The sequence below is a fragment of the Lagopus leucura genome, unplaced genomic scaffold (assembly GCF_019238085.1).
Source record: "Lagopus leucura isolate 7727_CA_CO unplaced genomic scaffold, USGS_WTPT01 Super-Scaffold_100001, whole genome shotgun sequence".
Classification (NCBI taxonomy): Eukaryota; Metazoa; Chordata; class Aves; order Galliformes; family Phasianidae; genus Lagopus; species Lagopus leucura.
This window is the reverse complement of record NW_024962262.1, coordinates 7,574,709-7,587,845: the sequence shown is the minus strand read 5'-3', so window position 1 is coordinate 7,587,845 and position 13,137 is coordinate 7,574,709. Positions and strand designations below refer to the sequence as shown.

Here is a 13,137-nt window from a genome sequence, read left to right as displayed (position 1 = left end):
CATCTGTTTATGCAGACAAATATTGAACAAGATCAAGGAAGTATTTTAGCCAAAAATAGGCTGGGTGAAAAAGTTATTTTCAACCACTTTATTTCGCTGATCTAATCCACTATACCAACGGCTGTACTGACAAAGAAGAGGTGGTGGTTTAAGATTTAAGTTGAGGAAATGCATTTGCAACAGTCCAAGAGAATCTGTTATCACCCCTCATCCTTTGGAATGAAGGCACAGAATGACTTCCTCTCCATACCAGAATGTATTGAACCTCAAATCTGGAGTTCTCTTTTTTTAACATTTACACTGCCTGAATAAGTATATTTATAATCTGTATACAACATTTATATTTTTGTGCAGTTTTTTTTGTTTGTTTGTTTGTTTGTTTTTGTTTTTCTGGAACTTGAAAAAGATACAATAAAATTTCTGACTTAGCTGTCACTATAAACTCCACATTTTCCTCAAGGCCCAGATTTATGTAACATAGTACCAATTACATTATTCAAAACAAATGCTATTCTTAGGAATTGTAAATTTTCACTTTAATGGCAATTTCCCCTGTCAAAAATCTGGTGTATGACATTCCAATTCTCGTAAGTGTACCATTTCAACAGTACAACTATCTTGCAAACCTAATGGAAAGCAAAGTCTGTGGTATTCAGGTATGCACTTCCTCTGTTTCCCTTGCACAAATTTCCAAAGGCAAAATACAGGAAATGCAAGGAAGATGCAATTTATTTGTTCCTCAAATTGTACTATTTTGGTTGAAAACTTACTGCAGCACTACAGCCAGGGAAGTTGAAAAAGGTATCAGGCCCATGTCTCTGTGGCATCTGATTAAGGACTGATAACAATTTAACTGCGTGTCTTGGCTGTGAAAACAAGAAAATTGCACTGGAGTAAATACAGACAGTTTTATATTCGTTAGGCTACAATGGAAACCGGACAGTTTTCAAACAACACAGCAAATTAACTCTATAGTAGTTAGCTAAAATACTTCATAAACATATGTTCAATCAAGATGAAAAAAAATATTCAAGTTTATATGTCCCAGGAGACAATTTATGTTAACTTCAGTCTCTAATGGAATGACACTTAATGCTTTATCTGATCACAGCTTACCCAGATTCCATTTTCGCCTCGAAGCATGCTGAACAAAAGCTTCAACTCTTTGACAGTGATGCTGTAGCTGGCAAGAACCCCCAACATATCAACTAGAAGATCTTCAAAGGAAAATAAAGTTATTCTGAACTCTGAATTTCATTGTTTCGACAGAAAAAAAAAAAAGCTGAAGAAGTTAATACCTTTAAAAGTAAATGTATTCACAACTTCTAAAAATCAACTTAGTGGCTTTAAATATTTTACAAAGGATTTCATATTATCGTTGATTAATGTTAAAAATAAATTTACATATGCAGTTTCAGATGTTGCATCACACTTACGAACAAAGCATCTACTATATTTATGAAGATTAATTCTTCCTCTTCTGTACCATTCATCATACATTATAAACTTATTGCTTGTTCATTTCTATTGTAAACTTTTGGGATAAAGGCTTCTTCATTCCTCTGAAGTTAGTATTTTTCGAACACTTCTAATCTAAAAGGTGTTTGAAATTATTTTTTCAGTGAAGTACTTTATGTTTAATACTTTACTGTTAAGTGCATTATTCGGAGAATTTTTATGTTTCACACAGCTTTGCTACAGTGAAAATGCTTCCAATTTTTACCAAAATGAAAAGCCAGAACCAACCAACCAAATAACCCACCATCAGCAACAATAAAATGAAAATCAGTGAGAAAAAACAAGACCAAAATAAAAAGAAGTCATCAAAATTCTTAAAGTCTGTGTAATATATCTTTCACTAAAACACCTCAAAATCCATGAAATTTTAAATAATAGCATTACATAGCTTGCCTTTCAGGTAAAATCAGGTATAAAACTTTTGAACACAGAATTTCATTTTAAAAATTTGTTAGTTTGTGGGACGATGGATTTTGCCTATGCTCTGCATTTTCTTCTGAAATAAACAGCACTACAAGAAATTACTATTGCCTTTACTAGAAGGAAAAACAAATTGCACATCTTTGCAGATGTATCACAAGAAATTAACTCAGAGATCAAACTGAAGTACAGACATTTCAAAACAAAAAAGCTACGACAAAATAGAATCAGCATTAACAATCTAATTTCTTCAATGCTCAACAATCAGAACATTCTCCCTGTAGACCCTTCAAAAGACACGATCAAGCTTGTAACTTCTTTATAAGTATGCATGTTCTCTTTGTTAATCAGTGAAAGAATGAGTCTTAGACCTGCTAACAAATAGTAGCATTAAAAAATATTAATTCTCTAGGATGATATCTTGTTTTTAAACAAATGTTCTCTGCAAATCCCCACATATATGTTTTTGTGTAAAGCTATCACTATCTATTAGCTTCTTCCACTATGAAACCAGTCTCTGGTCTTTAGTACAAAAGGCATTCAATTCACAGGGGACATACTAAGCTGTTCACTGATGCATTAAATTTGCATGTCAGGAAAAGCAAAACAAGAAGACAAAACACAAAAACACTGTAACTCACAGTAATTTTCACCATAAAAATCAGACTATTTCCCGAATATTAAAGCTCAACCATGTTTTTATTCCTTTCTCCAAACAGTTTGTTTGGGAGTTTAATTAATATTCCTTTTAAAATTAGTGGTAGGTTATAATCGTGATAGAATTTCCTGAAGGAAAGCAAAACACAGCGAAGAAGACAGGTCATATGTACCCAGCTGGTCCTCTAGTACCTAAAGCCATCTGCCCCCTTCACCATTCAGTCACTAGCATGCAACATGAAGCTGGCAGTGATCTCACATGTTGTACGTGAGCAGAAACTGAGAACAGTAACACTGACAACTCAGAAAGGGAAATCAGCATGAGTGAATACCAGTCTTCAGCTGAGAATTTCCCTATTCCCAAGTCTTAGTCTGTGTTTTAAATCAAGCTACTTCAATTTTTGCTTTCTTTATAACGTCTCGTGTAGAAGCAAAAAATGTTTGATGAAAATTAGAAGGCAGTTAAAAAAATCCTCTACCACAGATGATGACAAGAGCAATACAACCAAGCACAGGAACGACTGACAGACTTTTAAAATCACTGAACACGCGTTATGTTGCTTCATCGTTAAAGTCCTGGACTACCTTAGGGCACAGAAAATGTCTTATTTCTTCTCAAGATATTAATACCCCACAGGCATTAGCAGTCCATAGTTACTAAGAATGAATAAAACATTTAGGGAGATACATAAGTATAAATTCCCTAACATTGTATTCTTCAGTAAAACAAAGACCAGAAAGATTGAAGCATGCTGAGGTAACAACTGCAGATAATGGAAGGAACACCTATGGAAGTCAGTGTACTTAAGCAACTAAATACAACAGGCAACATTTTCCCTTACACACCTCTGAAGAGGGGCTGTTTTTTGCTTTGGTGTAACCAAATATAAAAAAGCCTGCACTATTACTACAAAACTTTATTCATACATATTAAAATCTCACTGAAAATAGTCAGTCCACCCCTGATTTATAATCGTAATAGTCTGCTCATCTGTAAATGAACAATGCTACAAAACACCATAATCTCCCCTTTTGTTTTTAACATTTTCATCATTTTCTGTAATGTTAAATATGATTGCATATAAAACTGGTATCTGTGATCTCATTTCAGAAATAAGAAAGTCCAGAAGGAGAAAACAGACACTTTCTCATTTGTACAACATTTGGAAAATGCACAGAATGAAACAGATTTTTTTTTTTTTACTGGCATTTTCTGAATACTTTCATGCTAAGCAGTTTATATTTGCTTTACCAATTCATCAAAAGCTTTGAAGAAATGCTTAATTCAATCATTTCATTCGAAAATAAAATGGCAAAAGAGCCTGCCTGTCTCTCAGGTAAACAGAATATATCTCATTGGATGATGAGCATTAACTTTAGAACATGTGTGGAACAGCATTGGGAATGCGACTTCCGGAAAACTACTTCATGCCTCCTTAAATGTTAGGCAACAGGCAGCCATGAAACAGAGAATTTTAGCTCTAGTTGTGAAGCAGATGTAGTTCTACAGACTGGCAATAGAGAATACAAGAATTTTGAATCTTCTTTTGTGGATCCAGTTGGAAGATAAATGATTGTTAACAGCCTGCTAAGGGCAGGACAGTTCAAAGCTAACATTTTTGCTTAGAAATCAGGAACTGTTTCAATAGTTAAGAATTTTGATCCAGATATTCCAAAACAAATACCTAAAGCATCACAACAGAACTGCAGAAAATAAAATGGGGCTCAAGGGAGACACATCCACTGAGTATGAGGTAGGGTTATGTTCACCTTTCAGACATCTCTGAAGTTACTACAGATACGTTATCTCTTATACCAAGGAGTCTCTTGGAACAGAATATCTGCATCACTATTCATCAAGCAGAAAGAAAAGAGAGAACTCCTGGGCAGCTGTTAATAAAAAAGTCTGCCAATCACCTAAGTGAATATTTCCATAATCTTTTGCCTAAAGATTGATAAAGTGTCTGATCAGCCCCTATCTTAGTATAACAGATTATCATAGTGTACAGATGAATTGTGATAGGTGATGGAATGATAGGATAGGATGATTGGATAGGTGACTGGAGATTAGTGAGAGGATCTGGGGAATGGAAGACCCCCTTCTGTCAGGGAAGAGGTGGTCCAGGAGCGCCTAGGCAACACCAATGTTCACAAATCCATGGGACCCGATGGGATTCATCCACGGGTGCTGAGGGAGCTGACAGAGGTGATTGCTGAACTGCTTTCTGTCATCTTTGAGAAGTCTTGGAAGACGGGGAAGGTGCCTGAAGACTGGAAGATAGCCAACGTCACCCCGGTCTTCAAAAAAGGCAAGAAGGAAGACCCAGGCAATTATAGGCCAGTCAGCCTCACCTCTGTCCCTGGAAAGGTGATGGAACAGCTTGTACTGGATGTCATCTCCAGACGACTGGAAGAAGAGGAGGTTATCAGGAGTAGTCAGCACGGGTTCACAAGGGGGAGGTCGTGCTTGACCAACCTGGTAGCCTTCTATGATGTTGTCTCTGGCTGGGTGGATAGGGGGAGAGCAGTGGATGTAGTCTACCTTGATTTCAGCAAGGCATTTGATACTGTCCCCCATGACGTCCTTATAACAAAGCTGAGGAAGTGTGGGATAGATGAGTGGACAGTGAGGTGGGTTGAGAACTGGCTGACTGGCAGAGCACAGAGGGTCGTTGTTGGTGGTGCAGAGTCCGGTTGGAGGCCTGTAACCAGCGGTGTTCCTCAGGGGTCTGTGCTGGGTCCGGTCTTGTTCAACATCTTCATCAATGACCTTGATGAGGGGATAATGGCCACCCTCAGCAAGTTTGCCGATGATACGAAGTTGGGAGGATTGGCTGACATGCCTGAAGGCTGTGTTGCCATTCAGCAAGACCTGGATAGGCTGGAGAGCTGGGCAGAAAAAAACCGGATGAGGTTTAACAAAAGCAAGTGTAGAGTCTTGCATCTGGGGAGGAATAATTCCATGCACCAGTACAGGTTGGGGGATGACCTGCTGGAGGGGAGCTCTGCGGAGAGGGACCTGGGTGTCCTGGTGGACGACAGGTTGGCCATGAGCCAGCAGTGTGCCTTTGTGGCCAAAAAGGCCAATGGCATTCTGGGGTGCATTAAAAAGAGCGTGGCCAGCAGGTCAAAGGAGGTGATCCTCCCCCTCTACTCTGCCCTGGTAAGACCTCATCTGGAGTACTGCGTCCAGTTCTGGGCTCCCCAGTACAAAAAAGACAGGGATCTCTTGGAAAGAGTCCAGCGGAGGGCCACGAAGATGGTGAAGGGCCTGGAGCATCTCCCCTATGAGGCAAGGCTGAGTGAACTGGGTCTGTTCAGCCTTGAGAAAAGGAGACTGAGAGGGGACCTGATGCAGGTCTATAAATATCTAAGGTGTGGGGGGCAGAATGGCGAGGCCGGACTCTTTTCAGTGGTGAGTGGAGACAGGACAAGGGGAAACGGCTGGAAACTGCAGCATAGGAAGTTCCGCACAAACATGCGCAAGAACTTCTTTACAGTGAGGTGACGGAGCACTGGAACAGGCTGCCCAGGGAGGTGGTGGAGTCTCCTTCTCTGGAGATGTTCAAGATCTGCCTGGACGCCTACCTGTGCGACCTGCTGTAGGGAACCTGCTTTGGCAGGGGGGTTGGACTCGATGATCTCTGGAGGTCCCTTCCAACCCCTACAATTCTGTGATTCTGTGATTCTGTGATACTTCTGGAAAACAAATTACAATCCAAATAGCAATGAATCCATTTGGATACCAATTGGCACTGATTAAGCTTTTATTCTTGACCACAGAATCTGCAGAATCTCAAGAAGTGAGATATTTAAAGCACTGAGAAGTCTCATAGTCTGACAGTCTTCATCTGAATGGACAACCAGGTTTCTCTCACTGCAAAAGATTGGGTATATGTTTATTTGCCTCTCTTACTTTCATAAGGTCAGAGGACACTAGCTTCAGCCTTAGACTGGTCCTCAAAGACTGCTCTCACTGTCAGAACATAACAGTCAATACCTGTCTCAGGTATGTTCAGACCCTATATAGGTTCAATCTATACAGCATTTCAGAAAGAAGAAGATGAGATGACCTAAAAATCAAAGAAAAAGCCTGCAGAACAAAAAAAAAAACAACCAAAAAACACAACAAAACAATCTTCACCTTTTGCAGATGATAAAAGCCAACTGCAAAACACTGGGATGGAAACTAATGAATGCTGAAGTATGTTCAGAACATACTTTGTCAGTGTTAAAAATTATTTTTCCAGAGAATTTCATACTTTATCCCCAAAGTATGGAAAGTTCATAGAAATATCTGGGGCCAAACTGCTCTACAATTATTGACCATGATTTTGGCATATGCATATTAGATTAAGATCAGATTAAAAAATACATCAATGTGTTAGCATTTTGTCATCAAGTGACTGCTACCTGACTGCTTATTAGATGACCATATTTACTGCTTCCGTTTTATTGCCAAAGTTGCCATTCATTATTGTGCTGAGTTCCCAGAAATAACAAGATAAAATTAAAATAGAAATTTGGTTTTTTTTCTCTCATCTTTCTCAGTAAATTTCAAAGAAAACCCACACTCATCTATTTAAAGTTCTCAAAGAACCAACAGTGTGGTGTTCTCCCAAATCTCTGTTAATTTCATAACATGTACAAGGCTTGCAGATACACATTCCAGAACTAGTAAGTCATAAGAATTTCAATTTTCAGTTCTGTTTTTAAACTAAATACGTGCTCTCCTCATCTACGTGAGTATTCAGCAGGGAAAGCTTACTCGTGCTTCTTCTACAGAAAGTCTTTCTGAAATATTGTGTGACAACTGTCAGAAAAAAAAAAATATTATTAATGGGAAAGAGGCTTGATGAAATTCCTTTATCAAGGTATTACCCCTGATTTATATTAATTGCAAATTGAAAGCATTTTTCAATTTCCAGGTGTTCCTGGAAGATAGATCCCATACTCTCTTGATCTGTGACATCTATAGAAAGCTTAGCAATTTGAAAAATTTGTCTCCAATAAGGACATCATCAGAGGTATGTATGCCATATACAGAAGTATTATTTAGGGGACCTGAAGAATTTTTATTAGTATAATTACCTATTTCCAAGAACAAAACAGTGATAGAACTTGAAGACAGGAATGTCTATGTTCATCAAGTGATGCCTTATAGTTAATTAAAAATAAATATTACCTTTCCCTTCATACGTATATACCAGTCCTGGAAACAAAGCATTAGTCTACGCATCTAATGATCATACATCGCTCTGAATCTCACAGTACAATAGTTAACATAACACTTCTTCTGATTTTAGCCTTTCCACATACATTTGTAAGACTTTGAAATACAATTAGAGCTTTTTTGAATACTTATTACTACATACACCTTTTTACTGAAAAAAGCCAAAGACAAAAACATTCCTGAATAATCCATATTTCCTGCTGCTGTTATTCGCTTCTTGTTTCTGGTCTGCAGTCCTTGTTGTTTTTTTGTTCTACAAAGCCTATATATCTGTCAGGAATCAGATCATCAACTAAAAGAGAATTACAGCAGACAAAACTCTCATCTTTCAAAAATGCCTCACAACTTAAGTACCCTGCTATCAATCCAAATGTATATAAAAATGAAGAATCCCCTTCACACTTCAGGAAGTGCTTAAGTTTCCCCCCAGGAAAAAGAAGGAGTACATAAATACTAATCACATATAGCTTTTAGTTGTCATGTTTAAACTTGATAACAAAACCTACTCCTCTAACTAAATCATTCAGGACTCTACTACTCAGAGAATGTAGTATACAATAACAAACTCCTTCAAAAGTAATCTAAAAACCTTGTCTGTGAAAGAATTTCATCATCTATTTTCAGTGAGTAAATGGTGTAATTTTTTTAAACTGTAAAAATATTACAGGCTTTTGAAAACAATCACAGCTGACTGATGATTTAGCTGTGTGATCACACAGAAATAAATTAATAAAATCCAAATGTCCAGCATTTAAAGCTAATCTTAATTTTATATGCTGTCACATGTGGCTTACCACTCTAAGTATCTTAATAATTCAAAATGATCAATGTACATCAGAATTAAGAGATTATCTTGAAAGTTTAACAGATTCTGTTTTTGGTTATATTCAGACTGCTTTATTTTATCACTAAATACTATCTTCTCAAAAGAATAAATAGGCAATCATTTTAGACAGCACCTACATATATTTTAAACTATGAATATATATTCTTGTCTTCATTTTTTCTGAAATTGATAAAAAACCTGATTCAGTGGAGGTACTAATCAAAACATTACTTTCAGTAAGAAACAGAACATCCACAAACCCTCTGTACTCACAAAAAGTTGACAGTAAGGATTGTTTTATCAGTTGGTGATTTATACCTGCTATCATGTCGTCCACAGTACTCATCTTCAGCAGTACCTGTTCAATTAAGCCAACTTCTGTGCTAGTCTGTAAATTACGGACACTTTTACGTAGAATTGCTGTGAACATACTCCAAATTTCAGCTTGGCACGTTACATCACAGTGCTCCAAAAGCTCTGACATGCACGTAATGCTCTCTGCATCCTGGATTATAAAGTTCATCTCCAGATCAAATTCACCACCAACCAGCTACAAAAGAAAATGAGAACAGTGTTACAACGTGATAGCTTGAATGTCTTTCATACCTGCATTGTCCCCAACAGTGAATTTTGTTTTTGATAGTAATAGCACCGAGTCTGTCAGAGTTCAAGAAGCGTTTAGACAACACTCATAGAAACATGGTTTGAATTTTGGGTGGTCCCATGTGGAGCCAGGAGTTGGGCTCAACAATCTTTGTGGGCCCCTTCCAACTCAGGATATTCTATGATTCTATGAGGGAGGTAATTTTGACAGAGAAACTCACAGATACCATCAGCTGTGAGTTATGTCAATTTGATTTCACAGCAAACTGACAATCACACCACACAAAACATACCTTGTACAAAATCTACCCACCACCAGCAAAAATATATTACCTTCCTTTCTGTCACAGTGATGAATACAACACTTTCATGACATGCAGTCAGAAAATACATGAAATATTCCTTAATGTAAAGTAACTGAAACAGCAGCCTTGCCCAGAGTGATGCAAGGCAGAAGCTACAGAAACCGAAAACCTAAAGAGAAACGGAGGCTTTCCCATAGTTCTGTTAAGAGACAACTATCTACTCAGAAGTAAAAAGTCACTGAAAATAACTTAGCTATATTTCCACTTGATATAACATAACATTTACATTTACTTGTTTTCAAGACTTTACTGCTCTTTCCATTATAACATCTAAGTCTCCCTCCTGTCACGTGCAGAACAAGAATCAGGGAACTGTTCTGGACTAAAGGAACGATGGAAAGCTTGCTAATTATACCACAGGATAATTCATGATGTGGCCACGTGAACCTGCTGCTGATGCAAGGAGAGATGGCACTGGGAGAGGAACAAGCACTCCGATGAAGAACAATTTAACAGCAATACTGACAAAACTGCAGCCTGATGTCTGTCTACCTGGATCATTCCACACTGTCCTGAATTCTAACTAAACAGCACAACTAGAGGGCACATGTTAGGAGGAAAAATAAATATGGTAGGCAAAAATTTGCAAAAAACATAGTCAAGACCAAGTATGTCTTTGGACAACTGAATTCACCATGTCATCAATTCCAAACCATTAGCCACTTGTGTAATTTTAAATATATTATCTCAGAATATCTTACTGAAATGTATATAAAACTTAGCTTAAAAAATAATGGTCTTTAACGGTAGAAACATTATTCAGTTTTGAAGTATAAAAAGCCAGTGTCTTACCCTACTTTACCCTAGTATGACTGCTGAATTTTGAAAGTACCAGTGTTGAATTTCAGTAAGTGCAAATAACATTATCTAATTCAGAAAGGCAAAAGAACAAATTAAATTAATTCTAAAATAATTGTAAGATAATCTTTTCTGTCTGTTCCAGGAAGGTATATAATTAAAACTGCAATAATATTTTAAATTAAAGAAATTCAAAGAATTCATCTCCAAATACACAATCTCAATAGTGATTTTTAACACAAGGCTATGTCATCGCTTATTTAAAAGCAGTTTGTATTATTTTCAAATTAAACTCCAAGTATGAAGCAATATGAAATGATATGTAAACCCTTTTCTGATAGTTGAAGCTATCAAAATTTTCAGTCTTCTTCTTTCAGTTCTGCTTTTCAGAAAATTAATACAACTAAGGATTAGCTTTGGCTTCTACCCTCACTCATGCTTCTCATCATCAGTTGTACAGAGCAATAATGTCTCCCCTGAGCCTCCTCTTCTCTGGACTGAACAGTCCCCAGTTTCCTCAGCTGCTCCCTATAAGACTTGTGCTCCAGATCCTTTACCAGCTTTGCTGCTGGACATGCTCCAGGGCCTCAAAAGTGGAAGTGTCAATTTATTTCTTTATCTTTCCATGCAGGGAATCTAGGATAAGCAAATGTGGAGTCTCCATCCTGGGAGAGAAAATCATCTGGACTCAGAGCTGGGCAATCTGCTCTAGGTGGTCCCATTTGAGCAGGGGGTTGGACCAGGTGATCTTCATATCAGCACGGAGAGGGAGGTGATCCTGCCCCTCTACTCTGCCCTCATGAAATCCCACATGTGGTTGGAGCCCCTAGCAAAGGAAATACATGGAATTGTTGGATTAAGTCCAAAGGAGGCCACAAAGATGATCAGAGGGCTGGAGCACCTCTCCTACAAAGAAAGGCTGAATAAGCTGGGCTTGTTGGGTCTGAAGAACAGAAGGCTCTGAGGAGAACTCACTGCAGCCTTCTAGTACCTGATGCTGGACATACAGGAAAGCTGCAAAGGGATTATTTATCAGAAATGTAGTGATAGAACAAGAGGGTTTTAAAAGAAGGAGGGTTTAGGTTAGACGCTAGGAAATTCTTCACTACGAGGGTTGTGAGGCAGTGGCACAGCTGCCCAAAGAAGCTGTGGGTGCCCCATGCCTGGAGGTGTTGAAAGCCAGGCTGAATGGGGCCCTGGGCAGCCTGGGCTGGTGAGAGATGTCCCTGCCAGCAGCAGGGAGGTCAGAACCAGACGATCTTGAAGGTCCCTTCCAACCCAAACCATTCTATGTTTCTATGAAAATAATTCAGGCTGTATTTTCTTGCTAGATTAATATACTAATATATAAGCTTTACAACACTGAAATAGAGCTCATTATTAATCTGAAGTGATGTCAAAGCTAAATCAGTCTGAATTATGTTGTCACTTCTGTTAAAAACAAGATGTCTATGAATTTAAAACATCTCAGAGAATCTGTGTCAAAAATAAACTGAATGTTGCTAAAACTGGCTTCAAGGGAAGTGTTCTACAGGACCACAGACTGTATTTGCCCATTTGTCATCAGAATGACTGCTTATTTCAGTACAAAGCACATGAAAATGTACCTCATTTCACTGAACGGTTAAAGTCTATTCAGAGCACTAAAAATGATCAGTTTTTTAATTAAAATCAACTTCCTTAAAAATTGAAACAAATTAATTAACCAACTAAAAGTTGTGGGGAAAAAAAAAATATATATATATATATATAAAGTTTTAGCTTTTCTTAAAGATGTAGTCACAATAATAAACATAGATTAAAAATGTTAACAGTCACCACAGAGAAAATTTTAAGATGACTAAGAAAATCTATAAAAAATGAAGTAAGAATAGGCAAATAAAAGACTGTGATTAAATGATCAATGTTCAAGAAGTAGTATAAGACAACTGCCTCTGCTTTAAAATGTGAAAAATACATATTTCAGCCAAGAAAAATAAATAGAACATCCACAATTAAAAAAAAAAAAGAAAAAAAAAGAAAAAAATTCAATACCTGCATTTCCCCAGGAAAAGATAGTAAGAAAAGAGGAGGAATAAGCAAACAATCTTTACAAGATAGGGAAGTTATCAGAGGACTAACACCAGTATAACAAGGTAGTAACAGGTGTTGATACTAATAAAAGGGCCAAGTTTGCTGCAGAACCAAAAAATCATTTAATGCTGTTTAAAGACACCAACTATAAAGAGCTGAAAAGTTATTTTTATGACAACGAGCACTTAGGTAATAATAGTTCAACATTAGTAAATGCAAACTAGTACCACTTTGTATTTTTATAATTTTCCCTACATTTACCATATGACTCTGAAATTCACTATTATCATCCAGAAAAGAGCTTGGAGCCAGTATGGGTAGTACTTTAACCAACTAAGTGACATTAAAGACTGTTAGTAACTGGAAAAATTTATAATGAGCTTGCAACTTTATAACTTGGGTACAATTCTGACTGCAATTCCACATATAAAGAGTTAAATCTTACTGCTGTCAAATAGCTTATTTTTAACACAACATGCAGAAGGCTTCTGTTCTAAGACAGATTTCAGCTAGAGTACAGTATGAATACAAGCATATTGTCACAGTAGCTGGTACATTACACCATAAATCAGTTCCCTTTCTATATCTTATAGATTAAATACAATCTTTTTGTTACATCAAACATTCAGTCTTACTTTGCAGTC

The 13,137-nt window shown here is 37.2% G+C and overlaps 1 protein-coding gene across 1 annotated transcript in view; it reads right to left on the bottom strand.

Annotated features, from left to right (window-relative positions):
- The window catches only part of NBEA (neurobeachin), a 466,212-nt gene that overhangs the window by 380,917 nt on the left and 72,158 nt on the right, over nt 1-13,137 (bottom strand). The window contains exons 2-4 of the mRNA XM_042868525.1: nt 8,973-9,204; nt 1,117-1,217; nt 771-866 (exon numbers count right to left, since the gene is read on the bottom strand). Of these exons, the coding sequence (XP_042724459.1) occupies nt 771-866; nt 1,117-1,217; nt 8,973-9,204 (429 nt within the window). The remainder of the gene's footprint in view (nt 1-770; nt 867-1,116; nt 1,218-8,972; nt 9,205-13,137) is intronic.